Source organism: Sardina pilchardus, chromosome 14, assembly GCF_963854185.1.
Source record: "Sardina pilchardus chromosome 14, fSarPil1.1, whole genome shotgun sequence".
Taxonomy (NCBI): Eukaryota; Metazoa; Chordata; class Actinopteri; order Clupeiformes; family Clupeidae; genus Sardina; species Sardina pilchardus.
The window spans coordinates 12506999-12532580 of NC_085007.1; the positions used below are offsets into that span (position 1 = coordinate 12506999).

General features: G+C 41.4%; 1 protein-coding gene and 1 long non-coding RNA gene across 2 annotated transcripts in view; one reads left to right on the forward strand and one right to left on the reverse strand.

Moving 5' to 3' along the window:
- The window catches only part of LOC134100458 (uncharacterized), a 77147-nt gene that overhangs the window by 5448 nt on the left and 46117 nt on the right, over positions 1 to 25582 (reverse strand). The window lies entirely within an intron of this gene.
- On the forward strand, positions 3257 to 13984 carry LOC134100452 (myosin heavy chain, fast skeletal muscle-like). Its single transcript, XM_062553649.1, has 38 exons — positions 3257 to 3465; positions 3573 to 3711; positions 4308 to 4464; positions 4548 to 4575; positions 4716 to 4833; positions 4919 to 5017; positions 5344 to 5407; positions 5502 to 5600; positions 5680 to 5783; positions 5863 to 6001; positions 6443 to 6561; positions 6718 to 6867; positions 6970 to 7140; positions 7229 to 7529; positions 7640 to 7710; positions 7800 to 7887; positions 7972 to 8089; positions 8189 to 8312; positions 8412 to 8548; positions 8696 to 8951; positions 9063 to 9305; positions 9406 to 9582; positions 9667 to 9812; positions 9917 to 10007; positions 10093 to 10482; positions 10581 to 10826; positions 10935 to 11131; positions 11247 to 11430; positions 11518 to 11683; positions 11801 to 11925; positions 12015 to 12323; positions 12461 to 12664; positions 12760 to 12885; positions 12980 to 13150; positions 13251 to 13355; positions 13432 to 13527; positions 13651 to 13782; positions 13877 to 13984. The coding sequence occupies exons 1-38, from the start codon at positions 3257 to 3259 to the stop codon at positions 13895 to 13897; spliced, it is 5820 nt and encodes a 1939-aa protein (XP_062409633.1). The 3' UTR covers positions 13898 to 13984.

The window sequence follows — 25582 nt, forward strand, 5'->3', positions numbered from 1 at the left end:
TCCCAAAAGTAACATTTAAGACCCATCTCATTTCAGACTACACGAAAGATACCCTTAAGAGTAAAAAATACTTGTTTTGTTTGTAACAGTGACTTTAGCATTGTCCATGGTGGATTATTGAATGATTGCAAAATAGGCCTACTTATTGAGGTGAGTTAAACAAGTGTAATTTCATTTGCATATTATTCAGGCCGATACTAGATGGCTAAATGGCTATACAGTAGAAGGATACACGAAAAGCCCAAACAACCAAAATCTTCATATTTTATTACCAGAGTTTCTATCTATAGGCCTCCCTTATTTGGTATAGACTCACATTATTGAACAAACATATGCTATTCATCTGTATTTCAGTATCTCAGTAGGTTAAAGTATTTTTAGATACCTCCCTGAAATTACTTTTTGCAGGTTGTGATGTCTTCTTTATTGTTGACGTTACTGTTAAAATAGCGATTCCAATAAAGTGAGTATTGGCCAAACCGGTTCCCATTTTTATGTTGAGGCGGCAGGGGGCTTAGTTTGAAAAGTAACAAAGTAGGCCTACGCACACACACATCAACAAGGGTTCTTGTCAGTACTTATTTTACAACTTATTTTTTACTTCTAACACTTTGACTCATCAGTGGTGCCTTCAAACTACACTGAACATAATAGCCTACACAGTCGTAGGCTACTCGTATAATAAATATGACAGCACGGTGTTTCAACTATGGAGCTGAAGGCTGGTTACACACATTTAGAGAGCCACCAATCAAAACACCTTAATAGGCCAACATGGTTAGCCAAGATAAGGTTTACACTCGGAGGTCCGGGGGCCTTTCAGAAACTTTGAGGCAGTTTGCTGGCACATATGGTTATAGAAGACCTCGACAATAATGATATGAGTGTAAAAGGGGTGTTAGTTTTTAATTGTAATTTAGTGTAAACACAACTATATAAAAAACGATTTTCAGAGGTCCTCAAGCCTTGTAAAAACACTATAAATAGATATACCCATATTAGTTAGCATAATTAGTTATTAGACTATAAATATATATATATATATATATATATATATATAAAATACCCAACACTTATGAAGTTCGAACATTGAAAACAAAGGTGTTTGCTACATAAAATTAAGAAGAACATTGGAACATTGGAAAAAAGTCAGACTAAATTAAGTGGCTCTTTCAAATGCCAATTAAGTTGGATTGGCTTTATGAATGGGCCTATTGCAGGCGACAGGACTGAAAATCCTAGGATTTTCTTTTGTTGTTTTTACAAAGCGTCATCGATACATTTTCTTTTAAAATATGGAACTTAAATGTTTCTAGGACAAGTACTCACAGAGATTCAGGTGTGTGTTTGGAACAGTTTTCAAACCCCCGGGGAGAGTTAACAGCTATTTATTAAGTGTCACAAGGTAAAGGAAGAATACATAATAAATCATTGCTTCTTATGACTTGTGATACCTTCTTTAAACCTTCCATTTCTTTACTATGTCTATGTTGTACTTGTGATGCATCTAGAGAGCTTAGAAGAAATGTCACTGAACACCAGTCATAAACTGCTGTGCACTTCACTTTTGGAATGCTGCCCTAAAATTTATTAGTTCTACCAGTGCCAACACTTGTGTTACATGCCATGTAGAGTATATGCATCAATGCATGGTTGGCATAAATAGAATACAGCCCATTAGTACTTGAAGGACATATTAATTACATGTTTTCAGGGAGCCTACAAATCAAAGGGAAACAACATTTAGTACTCACATTTTAAAACACACAAGAAAGCCCTTGGCCATAAAAACACAAATACTTAGATGAACAGACTTTATCAGGCATTATCCTTTAATTACGATATATCATAACACTTGCATTTGTAGTACACTACTATGAAAGTAGAATGTACAGGCCAACTGTTTTATACTAGAAAAAATATGTATGGGCAACATAGCTCAATGTTCCCCTTCCAGAAATGTCTGATTCCAGTCTTTTTTCTACTCAATTAAAAATAGCCACTGATTTTACCACAATAAGCATCTCCAGATAGCAAATGCTGTTGCAACTTTAAAATCCTATTTCCTAATATATTCCATTAATCAATTGTTTGAAATGCACACAAAATAATTTCACAAATTGATTGACAAAAATGGTACAACATATATTAATTATGGCCCTCACTTTGAGGTAAGCTTTTTATGGTCGTGTGACAGGTTGAGGTGATGTTTAAATAGATCCAAACACATAAATCAAACACATCTTTCCTTATTAGAGCTCTGCTTAGTTGACAGAATACCGCCAATATAAGGACCTGCTGGGAGTATTAGAGGGCTGCAAGAGAGACCAGGGGGTTCCAGTGCACAGTAAGTCAATCCGTGCTTTCATAGACTGGCAGGAGGTGGGTCCTGTAGAGAAGGTCTCATGACAGACTGCATCTCTTCATCTCTAAAGCATGGAACTAAGCATGAACTGATACAATCGTGTATTTACATTATTACATTCATTTATATACTAAAATACTTCTCTTTGTATGTTTTATCATTTTTAGATACTCAACTGTGGAAAATTCATCTGGTATTGGGAGGAAAAGGTAAGGTACTACATCTGATTGATCTGAACAGCTAAACAATTAATACAAGCTTAATTGCCTTCAAGTAAACTAAATATCATGGAAGGCAATTACTGATTATTGGTATGAATGTTGACAAAGGTGTAGCTCCATCCAATACCTTATTTGTATAGAAATAATGTGCCTTGTTAGGCCTCTAATGTCACCAAATATCTTCAAAATGGAAGCTTACGTTTAGACATCCCCACTCGCCACCATAATTCAGTGATATCTTACTACAAAACCTTCAACAGGGAAATGGGAAAATTGGGAAAAGTTCCATCATTGTCAATTAATGTGCTCATAAATCACTTCAGTAGTTTGGATATTTGTGAATATTCAATGTGTTCTAGTATGATTGGGGATGGGATTAGATTTCAGGACAATAATTTACTATTTACTATTACTATTTAGATACAGTATCATATGACAGTTGTATTTTACTTTTGAATGAATTATACAGTTTGAGTACCCTACTGGATGTACATTGATAAGCTCCATATATGGAGGTCTGGCAAACAACTGTTTTTCAATGTTTTGTCCCTTAATGACTACCAAGGACTTTATTTGCAGTACTGTGTCTGTACATTATTATTATTTAAAGTGTTTTATGTTGAAACTGTCTGCTCTTCAACGTTTATGATTAATGCAGTAACCTGCAACCATGGGGGACGGTGAAATGGCCGCGTTTGGCTCTGCTGCCATCTACCTTCGTAAGCCTGAGAAGGAGAGACTTGAGGCCCAAACCAAGCCCTTTGATGCAAAGAGTGCTTGCTATGTCTGTGACAAAGAGGACTTGTACGTCAAGGGTACAATCAAAAAGAAGGAAGGTGGCAAAGCCACTGTTGAAATACTTGAAACCAAGGAGGTACTGTAGAAAGGATGTGAAAATTACTCTGGTGATCAAATGTTATTTTCATAGAAAGATTCTTTCATACATCTCTTTGTTAAAGCTGTTTTCTACATTGGTTTCAGGAAAGGGAAGTGAAGGAAGATGAAGTCTTCCCCATGAATCCTCCCAAGTTCGACAAAATTGAGGACATGGCCATGATGACCCATCTCAATGAAGCCTCTGTCCTGTATAACCTCAAAGAGCGTTATGCAGCATGGATGATCTACGTAAGCATTACACTTTTGACCAAATTAAGAAAAGAAAAGAAAAGAAAAATATAGCTGCAAGCAGCAATGGGGGGTCTTGCAGTACAATCACAGAAATGGCATTGCAACTTTCATGGCAACTGGACAAAGAATGGCTGAGATATCAGCTTACTTCCTTTATTACAGTGCCTCTAAAGGCCAAATGACACCACTTTCCTCAAGATCTAATATACGGTTCAAATATTAATGCGCATCGATGTGCAGTAGTACCAAGTTTGACACATTGGTGGCACTAGAGCACTCGAGGTTCAGACATGAAACTTGGTCCAATGAATCATGGGAATGTTCCCAGTCAGTGTACCAAATTTCACAACTTTTTACCAGATGGTTTTATGGGCTGCCATAGACTGTATTATAGACTGCTATGGCAGCCCATAAAACTCTGTAGCAGAAGTATAATAATAATAATAATAGGAAGAATACTAGCAAAAACAATATGGTTCTGCAGCTTCGCTGCTAGACCCCCCAAAATAATAGGAATGCATAAAAAAAACAATGAAAAAAAAATGAAAATGAAAAGCTTAGAAACCAATCTTCTTTATTTCTCCATAATCTAGACCTACTCTGGGCTTTTCTGTGTCACTGTGAACCCCTACAAGTGGCTCCCAGTATACGATCAAGAAGTGGTGAATGCCTACAGAGGCAAGAAGCGCGTAGAGGCCCCACCCCACATCTTCTCTGTCTCTGACAACGCATATCAGTTCATGCTCCAAGGTATGCTTTCAATTTTAAAGCCAACACTGAAAAATACATTACCTATTTGATCCATTCATGTACATCTCTATTTTGCCCCACAGACAGGGAGAATCAGTCTGTCCTGATCACGTAAGTGTCAAAGTATCCCTTTTAACTTTTTACAGGTTTTAATAAAGGGCTAAACTTTGCATAGCGTATACAGTATACTCTTCTGGTACACTTTGTAATTGTAATTGTGAGAAAATTGCCATATCTTCTGTTCAATACAGCGGAGAATCTGGTGCTGGCAAGACTGTGAACACCAAGCGTGTCATCCAGTACTTTGCAACAATTGCAGTGTCTAGTGGGAAGAAGGGAGCAGCAGATGCTCCAGCAGCTCAGGGAAAAATTAAGGCAGGGGCCCCTTGCATATTTATAGGCTAATTATCATATAGCACCAGACATGAACTTCAATAACAATATATCTATGGACTTGCAGGGCTCTCTTGAAGACCAGATTATTGCTGCCAACCCACTGCTTGAGTCTTATGGTAATGCTAAGACTGTGAGGAATGACAACTCTTCACGTTTCGTAAGTTTAGTCTCTTTTTGTTGATTTTAGACAGAATGAACATCTTAGAGCTTTTCTTTTAACAAAACACACTAAAACGTTATCTTATATCTATTAGTATATATTTTTTAACCATTCTCTGGCTTTCTACTTTCTACTCTACACTATCATATTTTACTTTTTGTATCAGTAAAGTCAGTATTCATTTTTACTCTTAGGTCTATTACTGAATATTTTTATATTTTTGTAATACTTGAATATTTTCCTCATTTGTAACTTGTAACCTGCATTGGTTAACAGCTTCAGCTAAATAAATACATGTCATTTCAATATGTAATCTCAAACAGGGTAAATTCATCAGAATTCACTTTGGCACAACTGGGAAACTGGCTAGGGCTGATATCGAGACTTGTAAGTATAATGAAATAATTCATCTGTTTAAAGAAATATTTAAATATTGCCTTAAATGTATCAAATGAAAATGCATCCTTTCATGCTTAACAAGATCTACTGGAGAAGTCTAGAGTGACATTCCAGCTTCCTGATGAGAGAGGCTACCACATCTTCTACCAGATGATGACCAACCACAAGCCTGAGCTCATAGGTAAGGTTAATATTTTCAACCAACATTCAAAAATCAATACATCTCATTCTGAATTCATAATATAATTTGACCCCTACAGAAATGTCCCTCATCACAACCAACCCCTATGACTTCCCAATGTGCAGTCAGGGTCAGATTACTGTGGCCAGCATTGATGACAAAGAGGAACTGGATGCCACAGATGTAAGTCTTCCACATAAGTATTTCCCCCCTTTGATTTCTTGAAAAAGCTCCAAAATAATCAAACAATTTATCATTTCAGGATGCCATTGATATCCTGGGTTTCAGCGGAGAGGAGAAAGTGACCATTTACAAGCTGACTGGTGCTGTGCTACATCATGGCAACATGAAATTCAGGCAAAAACAGCGTGAGGAGCAGGCTGAGCCTGATGGCACTGAGGGTAAGTTACACTAATGGATCAGTCACTTCTAGTAATAACTAAAGGGTACTCTACTCTTATTTATTTATCCATTCACTCATTCATTTTTGACTGATTCTCAAGCAGAACCATTGTCACTGCTACTGTACACCATGCCCAAAAATGAAATACCGCCATGTGATTATCAACATGGATATTCATGTATATTCATATTCTAAATGTCCTTCTGGATTAAGAAAAGATCAATCTTCATTTAAAGACAAACATTTACAAAACAATGGTCACTCTGATACCTTTATTTTTGTGAGACTTGTCTATCTAAGACAAATGTTCTGATTTAGGGAGAGGAGATTTAGGTGAACAAACTTGTTCCATAAGTTGTCCCAAATTTGTTTGGAGTGTGGAGTATGAAATTGGTTGCTACAAATGTCAAAATGCTACACTTTGGCACTTTTTTTTTAGATGCTGACAAAGTCGCTTACCTTCTGGGCCTGAACTCCGCTGACATGCTGAAAGCTTTGTGCTACCCAAGAGTGAAAGTTGGAAATGAGTTTGTCACCAAGGGTCAGACTGTGCCACAGGTATTATTCTAGTCACTACGAGCTTCACAAGATCACAAACCACTTGGCAGAGTTTGGACAGAATTGCTGATAGTGAAATTACCTGTTTTTATCATATAAGCATTTTAGTTTTAGGTTTGAATATAGCATGACCGTTGTTTGAATATTCTGTTTCAGGTCAATAACTCAGTTTCGGCCTTGTCCAAGTCCATCTATGAGAGGATGTTCTTGTGGATGGTCATCCGTATCAACCAGATGTTAGACACTAAACAGTCAAGCCAGTTCTTTATCGGTGTGCTGGATATTGCTGGCTTTGAGATTTTCGATGTGAGTGTTATTCACCAATTCAATAGTTGTTCACCAACTATTTATTTCTAGTGACTCATGTTGTAATATTCTCCAATTATGTATGACATTTCTCCTACATAGTTCAACAGCATGGAACAGCTGTGCATCAACTTCACCAATGAGAAACTGCAACAGTTCTTCAACCACCACATGTTCGTTCTGGAGCAAGAGGAGTACAAGAAAGAGGGCATTGAATGGGAGTTCATTGACTTTGGCATGGACTTGGCTGCTTGCATTGAACTCATTGAGAAGGTCAGTTTCAATGAATCAAATGAGTCAAGCACTAGATTTGTGTCGTTTTATAATTCCTACTTTTAAAACTAAGCTCATTTTCCAACAGCCAATGGGAATCTTTGCCATCCTTGAAGAGGAGTGCATGTTCCCCAAGGCCTCTGACACCACTTTCAAGAACAAGCTGTATGACCAGCATCTTGGCAAGAATAGGGCCTTTGAGAAGCCGAGGCCCAAAAAAGGCTGTGCTGAGGCCCACTTCTCTCTGGTGCACTATGCCGGCACTGTGGACTACAATGTCGGTGGCTGGCTGGACAAGAACAAGGATCCACTGAACGATTCTGTTATTCAGCTGTACCAGAAGTCGGGAGTGAAACTCCTGCCTGTCTTGTACCCACCTGTCGTTGAGGGTAACAAAAGCTATATAAAGTATAAAAGCTAATATAGGAATATCCAGTCTATAAACTTTCAGTGCATTTAACTCAACTGTGGAATTTTTCACTTGTCTGTATGTCAACAGAGGCTGGTGGCGCTAAGAAGGGTGGTAAGAAGAAGGGTGGCTCCATGCAGACTGTGTCATCACAGTTCAGGGTATGCATTACATCAATAACACACATGAGGAGAGTTGAGAGTTGAAGGAGAGTTGAGTGTATGATTGCACCTCATTCTTATCTCTACAGGAGAACTTGGGCAAACTGATGACCAACTTGAGGAGCACCCATCCCCACTTTGTGCGTTGTCTGATTCCAAATGAAATTAAGAAACCAGGTAGAGAGCTTGGCTGAAATTATACAATATATTGTTCTAAACCTGATATTTTCCTTGAAAATACACACCATTCTATTTTAACAGGTCTTATGCAGAACTTCCTGGTCATCCACCAGCTCAGGTGCAATGGTGTGCTTGAGGGTATCAGAATCTGCAGAAAGGGTTTCCCAAGCAGAATCATATATGCTGACTTCAAGCAGAGGTGAACCGCGAAAGCAAATAATGTATTACACATGTTCAATACTACATTTAGAGAGGAGAAAAGTAATAATGTATATGTACCTGTATTTATTCTGTCTAGATACAAAGTGCTGAATGCCAGTGTGATCCCTGACGGTCAATTCATTGATAACAAGAAGGCTTCTGAGAAGCTCTTGGGATCCATTGATGTTGATCACACCCAGTACAAGTTTGGGCACACAAAGGTAGAGGGGTTTTATTTTATCTGCTTACCATGACTACAAACAAGAGCTAAGGTTTTTCTGTGAGAAATATATGCTTATAGTTTATCCTTTATCTCTCAGGTGTTCTTCAAAGCTGGTCTGCTGGGTACCCTTGAGGAGCTGCGAGATGAGAAACTGGCTTCCCTGGTCACAATGACTCAGGCTCTCTGTCGTGCATACCTGATGAGGAGGGAGTTTGTGAAGATGATGGAAAGGAGGTACTTTCTCTTTTTTATTGTTACAAAGACTCAGAAGTCTGAAAGATTGATATGTTATGAATAATATAACTTGTATAGTCTTATTACACTTACTACCCATAGTATATAAAAGGTTTAAAGATACATTTCACCACTTCTCTTGTGTAGGGAGGCTATCTACACCGTCCAGTACAATATCCGCTCATTCATGAATGTCAAGACTTGGCCATGGATGAAGGTTTACTACAAGATCAAGCCTTTGCTGAAGAGTGCTGAAACTGAAAAGGAGCTGGCCAGCCTGAAGGAGAACTATGAGAAACTCCAGGTGGACTATGGAAAGGTAGCGGCGAGGAAGAAGGAGCTGGAGGAGAAGATGGTTTCTCTGGTGCAAGAGAGGAATGACCTGGCGCTGCAAGTGTCATCTGTAAGTGTATATTGTCCCATTTCAATATTCACAATCATAACATACCACTCCCCAGTCTCAGCATTATGTTTTCAATACAAATTCACTGTTTTTATCTTGTATTTACAATAGGGAAACGAGGGTCTCAATGATGCTGAGGAAAGGTGTGAGGGTCTTATCAAAAGCAAGATCCAACTTGAGGCCAAGCTCAAAGAGACAACTGAGAGACTGGAGGATGAAGAGGAAATCAATGCTGAGCTGACTGCCAAGAGGAGGAAACTGGAGGATGAGTGCTCTGAGCTCAAAAAGGATATTGATGATCTGGAGCTGACTTTGGCCAAAGTGGAGAAGGAGAAACATGCCACCGAGAACAAGGTTTGGATTTCTAAAGGACAGATTCTAGTGTGTCGAAAAATCTAAAATAAAATATCGAAGTTACACTAGTGTTTACTGATGCAAAACTATCTATATGCAGGTCAAGAACCTAACTGAAGAGATGGCCTCTCAGGATGAGTCCATTGCTAAGCTAACTAAGGAGAAGAAGGCCCTACAAGAGGCCCACCAGCAGACTCTTGATGATCTTCAAGCAGAGGAAGACAAAGTCAATACTCTGACGAAATCCAAGACTAAGCTTGAACAGCAAGTCGATGATGTAAGTTCTTAATAAGAGTCCACAAACAAAAATCCACATTTCATGCCATATCCCACACACTCACCTCAAATTTCAAATTGGCAGCTTGAGGGTTCCCTGGAGCAAGAAAAGAAGCTCCGTATGGACCTTGAGAGAGCCAAGAGAAAGCTTGAGGGTGATCTGAAGCTGGCCCAGGAGAACATCATGGATCTGGAGAATGACAAGCAGCAGTCTGAGGAGAAGATAAAGAAGTAATGCAGGACTCTGAGCAACACTGAGCAACCTTTTAATCGCGATACTACTAAACACTTCTGTAAGCATTCACTGACAATTCTTGTATTTTACTGTGACACAGAAAGGAGTTTGAAACAAGCCAACTTCTTAGCAAGATTGAGGATGAACAATCATTGGGTGCTCAGCTACAGAAGAAGATCAAGGAGCTTCAGGTTTAATTATTCTCAGCTAAATAAAAATTTGAGCTTTTTTGCAGTTTTTTGCAGTCTGTCTTACCAATACACTTTTCCCCAATAGGCCCGCATTGAGGAACTGGAGGAAGAGATTGAGGCCGAGCGTGCAGCTCGTGCCAAGGTTGAGAAGCAGAGAGCTGATCTCTCTAGGGAACTTGAAGAGATTAGTGAAAGGCTTGAGGAAGCTGGTGGTGCCACTGCTGCTCAGATTGAGATGAACAAAAAGCGTGAGGCTGAGTTCCAGAAGCTGCGACGTGACCTTGAGGAGTCCACCCTGCAGCATGAAGCCACTGCTGCAGCTCTCCGCAAGAAGCAGGCTGACAGCGTCGCTGAGCTGGGAGAGCAGATCGACAACCTCCAGCGTGTCAAGCAGAAGCTTGAGAAAGAGAAGAGTGAATACAAGATGGAAATTGATGATCTCGCCAGTAACATGGAGGCTGTTGCTAAAGCTAAGGTTGGTAAAATGTTAACCCTCATGTTATCTTTTAAACAAACCAAATTATACAATGATTTGAATATATTTAAACTACGAATGGACATTTTCATAAACAGGGAAATCTGGAGAAGATGTGCCGCACCCTAGAGGACCAGCTCAGTGAAACCAAGTCCAAGAGTGATGAGGGTGCCCGTCAGGTCAATGACCTCAGTGCTCAGAGAGCAAGACTTCAGACTGAAAATGGTGAGCTTGGCCGCCAGGTGGAGGAGAAAGATGCTCTTGTGTCTCAGCTGACCAGGAGCAAGCAGGCCTTCACTCAGCAAATTGAGGAGCTGAAGAGACTGACTGAAGAGGAAGTAAAGGTACGCACCTATGCAGGTCACCTATGCATGAACAAAAGAAATCGGATTACATACTGTAGATAACAATATGTAAAAGGCTTTAACACCTTCACCCTCACCAACAAATAGGCCAAGAATGCCCTGGCCCATGCTGTTCAGTCTGCACGCCATGACTGCGACCTCCTGAGGGAGCAGTTTGAGGAAGAGCAGGAAGCAAAGGCTGAGCTGCAGCGTGGCATGTCCAAGGCCAACAGCGAGGTTGCTCAGTGGAGGACCAAGTATGAAACTGATGCCATCCAGCGCACTGAGGAGCTTGAGGAGTCCAAGTATGTGCTACAGATGCTAAAAAGTCCATTTTGATGTTGATGTTGTCCATGTTGTTACTTTATCTTGAAGAAAACCCATTATGTTCTTCTGACATAAGTCTGTTGCTATTTTCAGAAAAAAGCTTGCCCAGCGTCTGCAGGAGGCTGAGGAGCAAATTGAGGCTATCAACTCCAAATGTGCTTCTCTGGATAAGACCAAGCAGAGACTCCAGGGTGAGGTTGAGGACCTCATGATTGATGTGGAGAGAGCCAATGGTCTTGCTGCTAACCTTGACAAGAAGCAAAGAAACTTTGACAAGGTATTATCTCCGCAACATTATTCACATGTGAAATGTAGGTAAAAGCTTAGTAAGTACAAGCCTCACAACAAAAACTGTGTCTAAAAGGTCCTGGCAGAATGGAAGCAGAAGTTCGAGGAGGGTCAGGCAGAGTTGGAGGGTGCTCAAAAAGAGGCTCGTACTCTCAGCACTGAGCTGTTCAAGATGAAGAACTCCTATGAGGAGTCTCTTGACCACCTGGAGACCTTGAAGAGGGAGAACAAGAATTTGCAACGTGAGTCAAATAAACCCAAAATCCATATCCCAATCAAAAATATATTTTAAAAATATATATATAATATATATATAATATTGTTTATACTGTAATGTCCTGCAATATCCATATTTGCAGAGGAGATCTCCGACCTGACTGAGCAGCTTGGTGAGACTGGAAAGAGCATCCATGAGCTGGAGAAGGCCAAGAAGACTGTAGAAACTGAAAAGTCTGAAATCCAGACAGCCCTGGAGGAGGCGGAGGTAGAAATTGAGACGAGCTCTGCTACACAATGAAAAACTGAATTGGTGATGTTGTTTTCTGTTTTAAATTCATTATTTTCTTTGTTTAGGGAACTCTTGAGCATGAGGAGTCCAAGATTCTTCGTGTCCAACTTGAACTCAACCAGATCAAGGGTGAGGTTGACAGGAAGCTTGCAGAGAAGGATGAGGAGATGGAACAGATCAAGAGGAACGCCCAGAGGGTGACTGAAACCATGCAGAGCACTCTGGACTCTGAGGTCAGGAGCAGGAATGATGCCCTGAGAATCAAGAAGAAGATGGAGGGAGACCTCAATGAGATGGAGATTCAGCTGAGCCATGCTAACCGCCAAGCTGCTGAGTCCCAGAAACAACTGAGAAATGTGCAGGGTCAACTCAAGGTCAGTTAGAGAAAAATGTAGTGTAAAGGTACTATGGGATCTATTCTAACCGCCATCACTATTCAAGTATCTCCATAAAAAATCCAACTGTCTATTGGTAGCATGACATCTCTTGTCATTCCATGTTTTTCTATTAGGATGCCCAACTGCACCTTGATGATGCTGTAAGAGGACAGGAAGATGGGAAGGAGCAGGTTGCCATGGTGGAGCGCAGAAACACGCTGATGGTGGCTGAGATTGAGGAGCTCAGAGCTGCCCTGGAGCAGACAGAGAGAGGCCGCAAAGTGGCTGAACAGGAGCTGGTTGATGCCAGTGAGCGTGTTGGCCTCCTGCACTCTCAGGTGGAGATAAATCTTTACCTCACATAAAATAATCCATCATACTTTCAAATGATTGTTCAGAATTTTACATTCAACAAATTATTTCTTAATTATAGAACACAAGTCTGATTAACACCAAGAAGAAGCTTGAGGGCGACTTGGTTCAAGTCCAAAGTGAGGTTGATGACATCGTCCAGGAGGCTAGAAATGCTGAGGACAAGGCCAAGAAAGCCATCACTGATGTAAGCAGTGACATTTGTCTCTTAATTAATCTCTAATGTATCAAATATGTGAACATATGAGAACATATCCTTAAACAATCATTCTTCCATTCAGGCTGCCATGATGGCAGAGGAGCTGAAGAAGGAGCAGGACACCAGTTCTCATCTGGAGAGGATGAAGAAGAACCTGGAGGTCACTGTGAAGGATCTGCAGCACCGCCTGGATGAGGCTGAGAATCTTGCCATGAAGGGTGGCAAGAAACAACTCCAGAAACTGGAGTCAAGGGTGAGTGGCTAAAGTTGGGTGTGATGAAAATTGTTGTTGTATAGAATTTAGTGAATAAAGTGAAGACTTCGTTTGAAATGAAAATGTTGCTGATGTGAAGGTTCGTGAGCTGGAGGGTGAGGTTGAAAATGAACAACGGCGTGGTGTTGATGCTGTCAAGGGAGTCCGTAAATACGAGAGGAGGGTGAAGGAACTCACCTACCAGGTACAAACTTTCTTTAACTACTATTGAAATACATTCAACTTGAGTACAATGATTGACGGATTGTTTTTCTTTCTAGACTGAGGAGGACAAGAAAAATGTCACCAGACTGCAGGACCTGGTTGACAAGCTGCAGCTGAAGGTCAAAGCCTACAAGAGGCAGGCTGAGGAAGCTGTAAGCAGTCTCTTATACTGGCCTACATGGCCAAATATTTTGCTTTTGATATTAATAAATAATGATAGGTTTGCTTTAGAACTAAAGCCTCTGTACTCATCAAACATATTTGCGCATTATTAGGAGGAGCAAGCCAACTCCCACCTGTCCAAGTTCAGGAAGGTTCAGCATGAGCTGGAGGAGGCTGAGGAACGTGCTGACATTGCTGAATCCCAGGTCAACAAGTTGAGAGCAAAGAGCCGTGACTCTGGGAAGGTAAATCTAATGTACCATATCTCAATTTATCATAAGCCATCATACCGTATGTTTATACTCAATTTCATTTCTTTCCTCTATTTCTTCTTCTTAGGGCAAGGAGGCTGCAGAGTAAATCCTGTGAAGTCTTCTGACCAGTCACTCATTTGGATTAATATTCTGATTACTGTGCCCATTCTGTATGTCCTACATAATAAAATGTTCTTCAGAATATATGAGTACAATCTTTTTAATCAGAATCAGAATTAATTGTGATCAGAATTTGCGTCATATTTTGATCTCCATATTTACATTTACAATCACTATGGAGTAATTGCTCCAACTTCCAACTCAAACGTTCACGTTTAAAACTTTGTTAAACTCCAAACTAGCGACAGAGCAATTGCCCCTTTAAGATGTAAGCATAGGTGGGCAAAAAGTAATGAAAAAAGAATAATAAAACACAAAAAGAAATCATCAATCAAGGTAAAGTCATTTAACAATAAAGACTAATTAACAAGAAAACATAAAGGACTTAAGGTGGAATAATTAAAAGACAGATGCACGTCTGTTTTTAACAGATAGACAAGACCTTCACAGCCTTCTACAAGCCAGGGCAGGACAGGGTTGTTCATGAGCTAAAGTTGCATCGTACCCAGGTGATTTAGCAAAGATAACTTTTGTAGAAATTATCCACATTAATAGGGTGGCCTAATGATGATGTCAGAAGGGAATTCATGTAGGTCTACAGTAATCTGAAAAGCAAGATTAATAGGAAGATTAATTACTGTGGCTAAATGTGCTTTTAAAACGTTTATTTTAATAAAATGTAAATAATGTTGAAATATATCATGAACTAGATGTACCGCAAAGTGTGTGCATGTGTGCGCTTGCTTTTGTGTATGCTTCTCTGTCTGTGAGTGTGTGTGTGTGTGTCTGCTTGTTTGTCTGCTTGTGTGTGTGTTTTATGTGTCTCTATGTGTAGGCTATATGTTCACTATGTTCACTGCTGTCACTGTCACTCCAATATCAGATCACACACACGCACACACACATACATGCAGGCACACTCTCTCTCACACACACACACACACACACACACACACACACACACAGGCACACACGACTCAACCAGCCGGAGCGTTCGGCGACAGTGGACTTTGAGCTACTTGTGGAGACTCTAAGAGCAAACTGTGAATTAGCCTACCAGTGGACTCTACGAGCTAACTGGATTACCTGTGGAGTGTGGACTCTACGAGCTAACTGTGGATTACCTGTGGACCCTACAAAGCTATCTGGGGATTAGCCAACTGTGGACTCTGCGAGCGTGTGGTCACGGCGAGCTAACTGGATTATTGTGGACACTTATGGATACGTACGTTCAGTCTTATAACGCATCCTTGCCGGAGCGGGGCTATGGACTATCCAAGTACTTTCTTAAGGCCGGTCCCGTAGCCACTTTGTATTTGTGCTGCCTATCCTTGTGGTGTGATCGATGTACTATGTTCAGCTTGCCTGTGCGCTAGGGGGCAGCAGAGGGAGATCTCGATGCACTGGGAGATAGACAGACATGAGTTTCCCCGGCTGCATCTTTATTGGTTATATACAAGAACCCAACACGACATGGTGTCAGAAGTGGTGACTGAGTGAAAAGATAGGGACATTTTATGAGAAGAAAGCATAAATTTCGGTGGAGAAGCTCAAGCCAAGCAGACTTAGCCAGCATGTTGCAACGAGGACAGCAAGCTGCCGAGCCGCATGGGCAGGAACCGAACGCCCCTCCACAGGCTTCTGCTAAAGCAGCAGCAACGTTCTCAATAATCCCGTCCAGAATCCTTCGACTTTTCGAAACCACATGACTGGGAAAAGTGGATAAGACGGTTTGAGCGCTTTAGAGTGGCTACCCAGCTAGCATGCACACGTTGAATCAACGTTGACATTGGTTGACATTAGTTGACAGCGCTGAAGGTTGAACTGCGACCCGGTAATTTAACTTTGAAGCCACGACTGGTTGTTTGCAACTAGTAGCGTTTTTCAATAACACAACAATTGGGGTTTACTAAGTGTAACCCTACCTTACACCTGCATTTCTTTGTAAGACATGGATTCCCCCCTATGACAAGAGCTATTTCCACGTTGAAAACATGGTTGGTTCCACATTGCAACTAGCAGCGATTTAAAAAAAAGCAAGAATTCAGGTTTTTCATTAAGTGTTATGCCTGCGTTATACCTACATTGTTTCTAAGACATTCCTCTCACATCCTATGACAAGAGATTATTTACAACGATGAAATGCAATAAAGTCAGTCCACGACTGTTACTGCAGCAGCGAAATGGTAATGCAACAATTTTGATTTTATTAATTGGCTGCACACACTCATGATAGGAGGGAGACACAAACACGCGCACAGGCCGGGGAAACAGAGAGAGCCGTTCAACACGGGGACTATATCAGGGCTAGCCTACAATATAATCAGCATGGCACAGCTGTTCCAACAACAGACAGTGAAACCTGCTACTCAACCATTACAAACTCACTCCTCTGAGTATTTAGCCTAGCTCAGCAAAGTTATTCACGATACTTCCTAGCAAACGATTAGATGAAAGTACGCTACAAAAAAAAACTATAAAGTCACCATGACCGATACAGTATACGGAAAAAAGGCCGATATATACTGTAACAGTCATTGGTGGAATTAAACTTACGGTACGATAAGTGTACCACTCCGTGGAAATGGACATCGGCGCTCCTGAGCGATGACTTGTTTAGAGACAGGATCGTAGTAGGCATTAGAGACATTTCACAGAAAATGCAGATGGAGAGCAGGTTGGATCTGGCAAAAGCCATTAATATGGTCAGACAAGCAGCGGATATTAAACGGCAACAAACCGATTTGAGAGGAGATGCTGCTAGCCTACTGAAACTAGTGGATGCAGTGCACAGCACACTAAGAAAGCAAAACAGCAAGCATGGAAAAATAAAAGACAGCCAGCTAAACAGTACAAAGACAAGCACGAGGCACTATCAGGAGCAGAGCAAAAGTCATGCCCTAAATGTCACATGCCAAATTCCAGTGCCCAGCTAAGACAGCAGACTGCCACTTGATGGGAAAAATAAAGCAGGAACTCCAGCGCATGGAGCAGCTAGGAGTCATCAGCTGGATCGAGCAGCCAACAGAGTGGTGCTCTGGCATGGTGGTCGCGCCAAAGAAATCTAAGTACGACGAAATACGGATCTGCGTAGACCTCTCTCCCCTCAACGAAGCGGTGTGCAGGGAGTTTATCCTCCCATCTGTGGACCAGACGCTAGGCATGCTGTCTGGTGCTAAAATATTTTCATGGGCCACCTCACAACCCTCCTCCCATGGCACAGTCAGTTCAACCAGGGTTATCTTCTGATCCCTGGTTGACCACAGCACTATGTCTGGTCAGAGGGTTGTTTTCACCACCCCACTGTAGCCTCCTCCCAAGATCCACCCTCATCTCCCAGGAGCTTGTGACATGAAGAAGGCTGGGTCTTTTCCTTTTGGTGGTCTGCACGGGCCTAGCTCCTTTCTTAAGGAAGGTGATGGCTCTCTGTGCGGTTGTGTGGGCTGGTCTCTTCTTGACCCTCTCCCGCTCAATGGTGTCAGCCAATGAGAGGAGTGCTTTGTCGTAGCGCCACCTATACCGCCCCTGGGTTAAGGATGTTTTGCACCCAGACAGTATATGGGCCAAGGTCCCCCTCTGACTGCACAGCTTACAAAGCGGATCCTCTCTTAGCCCCTATATGTGCAGATGTACTGGGGAGGGGAGGGTGTCATAAACAGACCGCAAGAGGAAGGAGATGCGATAGGGCTCCAGGCGCCACAGATCCCTCCATGTGACTTTGCGCCTGGGCAAATCCCATTTTGTCCAGGCCCCCTGGGAACCTTGCTTCACCGCTTTGGCTACTCGCTTCTCCTCCTCCCTACTCCTCACTTCCGCCTGCACCATGCCTCGCCTGGTTCTTGTGTTTGCACCTCTCCAGGTTTGGAAGGACCTCATAAGGATTAAACCTAAATGGTGCAACTGGCATGTCTATCAGGTTGGACTTCACTTAAAGCCTACCTTACATTGACAAACTTGGCAAAGATTTGGAAAATATTTTTTAAAGACTGCAGTCTCAGACCCTCTCACATCTAAAGACAATTCATTGAGTTTCTAGTCACAGTCTAGTCACAGGCCAGTCTCAGATTAGGATTTTGCAAAGACTGTGTGGGTCACTATTTACAAGACTGCTACTAGATTCCTTCAAATTATTTCCATCGTGCACTAGGCTACACGTCATCATCAACTGGGGCCGGTTGCACCAACTGGTCTTTACTAAGTCTGGTCCTAACTTAAATTGGTCTTTGTTAAAGGGATATTCCGCCATTTTTGGAAATACGCTCATTTTCCACCTTCCCTCGGGCAAAACAATCGATATTTACCTTGTTCCCGTTCATCCAGCCATTCTGTGAGTCTGGCGATACAACTTTTAGCTTCAGCCTAGCATAGATCATTGAATCGGATTAGACCATTAGCTTCTCGCCTGCTAGCTTCATGTTTAAAAGTGACTAAGATTTCTGGTAATTTTCCCATTTAAAACGTGTCTCCTCTCAAGTTAGAAAGTGCAATAAGACCAACTGAAAATGAAACCTGGCGTTTTTCTAGGCTGATTTGACATGGAACTACACTCTCATCTGGCGTAATAATCAAGGCAACTTGCAGCTACTGGCACTACTATTGCTTGTTGTCTATGGGGACTATTTTCAGATGCTGCATAAGATATCACTGCGCCTATGGTACGTTTGCAAGTTGCCTTGATTATTACGCCAGATGAGAGTGTAGTTCCATGTCAAATCAGCCTAGAAAAACGCCAGGTTTCATTTTCAGTTGGTCTTATTGCACTTTCTAACTTGAGAGGAGACACGTTTTAAATGGGAAAATTACCAGAAATCTTAGTCACTTTTAAACATGAAGCTAGCAGGCGAGAAGCTAATGGTCTAATCCGATTCAATGATCTATGCTAGGCTGAAGCTAAAAGTTGTATCGCCAGACTCACAGAATGGCTGGATGAACGGGAACAAGGTAAATATCGATTGTTTTGCTCGAGGGGAGGTGGAAAATGAGCGTATTTCCAAAAATGGCGGAATATCCCTTTAAGACCAGTCTTTAGACTTCAAAGGAACTCATATGATAGCCTACTCATATCATTTACTCAAGTCATTTTTTCGCGTTTCTGCAGCATTGTTTCATGTGTGACATCCCTATCAGATATAGAGTTGTTCTGCCACGTAGAATAAGACTAATAATTTATAAGAAATGAAGTAACAAATAATAATATAAGCTACAGCTGTCGCCTATTTTGCCCCTTCCTGTTTCGTGTTGGAGTGAGGTCACTATTGGTTTTTAATGTTCACGTCACTATTTGCATGAGCCACGACTGAAAAGACTTCCAATAATATCAAACATGTTTGATATTGTCGTAACGGCAAAACTAGATAAAGACTGACTCCGACGGACTTAAAACCGCTAAGATTGGCACCTTACACTAAACGATTTAAGGCTGGCTTACATTGTACGATTTTGGCTGGATCTCGGCTCACAGGATGCTGTCGGGGGGTAAGTCAGTGCTGATGCACAACGTTGCTGACAGGGAACCCATATAACTTTGTGTCTTAAAACCCGAACTATCCCTTTAAGACTGCGTGGCTAGACCCGGCGTAAGCCCTGTTGATGCAACCGGCCCTCAACATTAGTCGGGAGCTAATAACGTTAAGTTTTATTGTCGTTAGCTAAATATAGTGCTAAGCCTACGTTGACGTTAGGTTTGATTGTCTTTAACGATTGATAACATCACCTAGAGCTAACCGGTTATTGTAACGATAAGCAAATCAAGATAGGAGTAGGCTACTGTAGGAGACAAGACAATAAAGTTCTGTGGCATGGTTTCAACGTTAGATTACTTCTTAGTCACTAGTGTTACAGCCAGAAAGGGTTAAGCGGAGCATATTACAGCTTAATGAGCACTGACGTAACTGACGTATCTTTGCCGCCAAAGCGTCTCAACGTTAACTCTATGGGATTTTTTTAACTCTTTTATCGTAAATATCTCAAAAAGTATAAAGTTTACACATTTGAAAGATACATTACAAGACCTTTGTAGGAGTGTTTGAATGACGTCAAACGGTTCAGTGGTTCTAGAGCCTCTGATCGTTGATTTTGGTCGGAAGAATAATAATAATAAATATAGCTGCAAGCAGCAATGAGGGGGCCAAGCAGTAGGCAGGAGTAACCACGGCAACTTGACGCTGTTAGCTCAATGCTGCAATAAGAGATATGGCCGTAAGCCATCAGAGCAAGTTTCATGGCTAACACATCCTAAGTTCCAAGCCAACTTGCATTTCACCTCAATTTTCTTGAGTGTCCTCCTGATGGGGTCACGAGTACCAAGTTTGGTTTTGATGCGTGGAAGGGTTGCTGAAATATGAGCCCACTTCCTGTTTGGCAACTTCGCCACAAATTTCGATTGGCTGTTATGGGCGAACGGTAATACTTCTGAAGACAAAAAGCAATACGTTGGTGAGGCATAGTCTGAGGATGCTCTGTGTGAAGTTTTGTTGCGCTAGAGGGTTCGAGGTGCCGACATAAAATTTGGTGACATGAATCATGGGACTGTCCCTATTCAGTGTGCCAAATGTAACAACTTTTTACCAGTCGGTTCTATGGGCTGCCATTGACTCCCATGGCGGAAGTGTAATAAGAAGAAAGCTAACAAACACAATGAGTGCCTTCTAGGGGTGTCATGATTTTCCAAATCTTTGATTCAATTTAATTTTCAATTGTAAAGCCACGATTCGGTTCGATTTTCGATCTTTTTTATTAATGCATTCCGTATGTCATTACTATTTATTTATTCATTTATTTTTGCCCTTTTCCTATTCTGTTTCGGGGGGCTTTTATTTTGAAACCGTTCCAAACGTGAGGTTGTAAACAAAAGAAACATTAAACATAGACATGTGAGCAATGAGCATAGTGAAATTAAGCAACACAAAATGATAACTTGAATGTTTGTGCACACTCTGAAGAGGCACAAGGTTAGTGTTCATGGAATAAGTACTTATCAATGTGCATTTTAAGCCTTAAAGTCATTTTGGACTGTAGGCTAACTAGATCATCTTTTTACTTGCTAGTTGAGAAGGCGAAATTGGTGCTAGGCTAACTGACGTGAATAAACGCAAAAATACTTCCACACCCGTGATTTCAGAGTAACAAGAGGGCCTTCTATTTAAAGAGACCCTATGCAACTTTTTCATAAAATCGCTTAGAAATCGTTGTTTTGCTTGACTGACCGGTTCTATCGAAAACAGTAACATTTCCTCCCGCCCCCAGTGTCCCTATCCGCTATTGCAACCTTGCAGTTTGTTCAGGAGGCGATCGCTCCTTGTTTACATCTGGAAGGCTGAGATGCGTAAGGAACAAGAAGAACCACGCTTGTAATTTATATATTTATATATAGCCTATATATGTATAAACGCTAAAGCTGTCGGGGAAGCTCTGCAGAGAAATATGCAAGCATGAAACGACCGAAAATGAAAAACGAAACCGAAACCGGATATGAAATCGCCAATCCTGCATAGTTTCTCTTTAATTTCGGTCAGTTGATGTGCATTTTTTAACTACCTTCAGCCTAAAATTAGAGGAGTGTTGATGCTGCAGCTAAACACGTGTGTGGTTTTGTGTCTTGGGCATACATGCTGGACGTGACATTGGGGGTGTGGCTGCATCGTCGATTCTACTTTTGAGTTCGAAGTTCGAGATTGAGATGTAATTTCGATTTAAAATCGAAATCGTGACACCCTTTCGTAGCTTCGCTGCTTGGCCCCCAATTTTAAGAAGAACAGGGATAACAGTACATTGCATTTACAGTAAAGTGAGTTGGCAAAACCGGTTTCCATTTTCATGTTGAGGCGGCAGGGGGCTTAGTTTACAAAGTAACTAAGTACGCACACACACATCAACAGATTCACACACACAGATAAACACACATCCACAGATTCCACACATGAACACACACACACACACATGCACATTCACACACACAGACACACACACAGTTTTATACAAGCAAACTCACACATGCACACACAAATATTAATACAACAGATATTGTACAAATCGGAGATACAGGAAAGTTGACAAGCGTATTTTTTTTTGGTGAGAGAATGTGCAGAACTGAGCGGTGGTCATATTGTGTAGTAATGTGTACCGCTATGCGGTGCATCTAGTTCCATGAGTAACTGGCTCGGATATTGCAATTGAAAGTCAGCAAATAAGGAGCGATTAAGTTAGCAGATGCTTCTAAATGTTTCACTTTGCTTCACATTGGGGTCTTGTCAGTACGTATTTTTTTACTTATAACACATTTGACTGATCAGTGGTGCCTTCAAACTACACTGAACATAATACATAGTCTTATAATAAATATGACAACATGGTGTTTCAACTATGGAGCTGAAGGCTGGTTAGTGGTTACACATATTTGGAGAGCCACCAGTCAAAACACCCTAATAGGCCTAAGCCAATATGGTTAGTAGTAAAGGTTAACAATTTATAAAGTGTCACAAGGTTATGGAAGTACAGTATACAGAAGAAATTATTGCTTCTTATGACTTGTGATACCTACATTTAAGTGTCAATTTATTTAACATATCTAGACAGTATCTAGACAGAGTACAAGAAATGTGTCAGGATCTGGACCAGTATGAGTGGCTTTCTGCCTCCCTGGTGACTATTTTGTATATCGTTTTTTTTTTTTTGCTTTTCCCATGTGCTCTGTGTTCACCTGTCTGTCGTCTGTCCTTGTCTCTGCCCTTTTCCTTATATGGTCTGCACTTCCTGTCTTGTTAGTTTCCCTCCATTTTCTTCTCCCACGTGTTCCCCATTATAGTCTTGTTGGTTTCGTCCAGTCCTCTGTTATTCTGTTAAAGAGGAACTATGCAGGATTGGCAATTTCATCTCTGGTTTCGGTTTCGTTTTTCGCTCGTTTTATGCTTGCATATTTCTCTGCAGAGCTTCCCCGACAGCTTTAGCGTGTATATTTATACATATACTGTATAGGCTAGACATATATATATAAATTGCAAGCGTGGTTCTTCTTGTTCCTTACGCGTCTCAGACTTCCAGATGTAAACAAGGGGTGATCGTCTCCTGCAGAAACTGCAAGGTTGCAATAGGGCAGGGGTGGCCAACCAGTCTAGCATGAAGAGCCAAAAAAAAATCCACAAAACTCAAAAGAGCCGCACAACAAAAAAGGTGTCCATACTACAACAGCACAACATTAGGCCTACAGTTATAGCTCCTTTGTTTTTCATTTAAAGTAAGACACTTGGCAGATGCTCAATGATCATTGAAAAATGATCAGTAGCAAGCAACAAAGATCAGACACTCATCAAATTCCCCCTCACTGAATGACTTATTACCATGAGCAATGCTCCAACAACTGATAATGCAATGTGACCGTCAAGTGCAGTTAACTTTTAAAAAGAAAATAAACAAAAAGAAAACGAGTGACTGACGTCTATAGCCATTACCTTGTAGCCTACTTGCAAAAGTATGTAGGAAATGTTCTTTATGAATCAGTGGCATACCAAGTACCAAACTAATGTGTAGGCTAGAAACATATCACCTCCGCAAATGAGGTTATGCTTTCAATGGGGTTTGTCTGTTAAGCAAGATTAAGCGGAGGCGCGAGATGTTAAGCAGGATGCGCGAGGCAGAGGTTTGCGATCTCGGAGTGCTTTTGTTTTGATTACTTTGACATATTAACCAGAGGGGTTATGCTACAAAACGATATCAACCTCCTTTTCAATGGCACGTGTTCCTTCTACTTACGATTAGCTTCAGGGTATTCCTGATTGCAACAATAGCATTAAACCTGGCTGAGAATAAACACATCTGCTTCTTTTTGGCAAATTCCTATCCATATCATGACGGTAAATTTATTATTGTTATCTACTAATACTTACTTTTGGCAATAGGCTACTATCAAATTCTGAAAATAATTTTTATTTACCAGAAAGAAAGGCTATTTCAAAAATAAAAAGTTTAAGTACGAGGAGAAGTGAGAACATCAGTTGAGCAGCCGCGAGCCGCACGAGAGGAGGCAAAGAGCCGCATGTGGCTCGCGAGCCGCGGGTTGGCCACCGCTGCAATAGGGACACCGGGGGCGAGAGGAAATATTACCGTTTTCGATAAAACTGGTCAGTCAAGCAAAACAACGATTTCTGAGCGATTTTAGGACTATGAAAAAGTTGCATGGGTCTCTTTAACTAGATGTACCGCAAAGCGATACACAATATGACCGCCGCTCAGTCCTGCACATTCTCTCCACAAATATCAATCATGCTTTCGTTTCCATCGCCTACTCCATCCCCTACTGCAACTTTTATGTATGTAAATGAGTGTGTGCATGTGTGCGCTTGCTTATGTGTATGAGTGCTTCTCTGTCTATGAGTGTGTGTGTGTGTGTGTGTGTCTGCTTGTGTGTGTGTTTTATGTGTCTCTATGTGTATATGTTCACTGTGTTCTCTGCCGTCACTGTCACTCCAATATCAGATCTCACACACACACACACACACACATACACACATGCGCACGCGTGCACACACACACACACACACACACACACACACACACACACACACACACACACACACACACACACACAGGCACACACTCACACACACGCACATACCCACACACACACACACACACACACAGGCATACACAGGCACACACACAGATACACCAACAGAGAGAGAGAGAGAAAGAGAGAACACACACAGAATACACACAGATAACACAGAACACACACAGACAGAGAGAGATAGGAAGAAAGAGAACACACACAGAATACACACAGAACATGCACATTCACACATATACACACATGCAAACACACACAAGGGCACACAGAAATGCACCCACCCACCCACACACACAACCACCCACCCACCCACGCACACACACACACACACACACACACACACACACACACACACACACACACACACACACACACACACACACAGGCTATAGTACATCACACACACACTCACTTCTCAGCTATGGTGGTCCATCTACTGGCCGATGGGTATACAGTCCTGAATGTACACATAAATCCATTTATTGTGTAGCCCCCCATGAATGAGGGTGTCAGGTTAATCATACACATGGAATTTGGTGCAGTTCATAACATCTCATCTGAAGATATGGGCAATTAAAGCAATATTACATTGCATTTTCAATTTTTACCGTGGGGGTGCAAATCACAAATGACTGGTTATAAGCTAAGTTGATGCAAGCTCTTGAGACCAACATACCATAAACATTTTGTCATCCTCGGCGCCACGGTTCAGGTAGTTGTGTGGAGAAAAACTGTCATTTTTGGGCTTCGGGCGGGGGTGGAGTGACCCCTGGGGCCGAAACGATTTTTTTCCATAGAAGTCTACAGGGGCTACATGCCCACCAAGTTTCATGTGCTCCGGTGTTACGGTGTCCCGGGAATCGTTGACGAAAAATTCAGGATCGATGACGGGAAAAAAGAATAATAATAATAAAAAAAACTTTGACAACAACTATACAACAACATAATTAGTCTGTGTATTTGAACCCCCCTGTTCCTCTGTCCTTTGTCAGTAGGTCTCTTTGTTTGCGCATGTTGGTTTGTAAGTCTGTAGTGTGTAGTTTGGAGTTAATAAATCTGTCTGTCTGTGGTACTGAGTCTTGCGCTTGGGTCCTATATCAAGTTCCTGAC

What these genes read in the sequence shown, in the direction of transcription:
- LOC134100452 (XM_062553649.1), top strand. Translation starts at nt 3,257, where the DNA reads ATGGGGGACGGTGAAATGGCCGCGTTTGGCTCTGCTGCCATCTACCTT. An exon ending in GTACCCACCTGTCGTTGAGG is followed by an intron (nt 7,530 to 7,639) that starts GTAACAAAAGCT and finishes GTATGTCAACAG; the next exon opens with AGGCTGGTGGCGCTAAGAAG. An exon ending in ATGTGCAGGGTCAACTCAAG is followed by an intron (nt 12,324 to 12,460) that starts GTCAGTTAGAGA and finishes TTTTTCTATTAG; the next exon opens with GATGCCCAACTGCACCTTGA.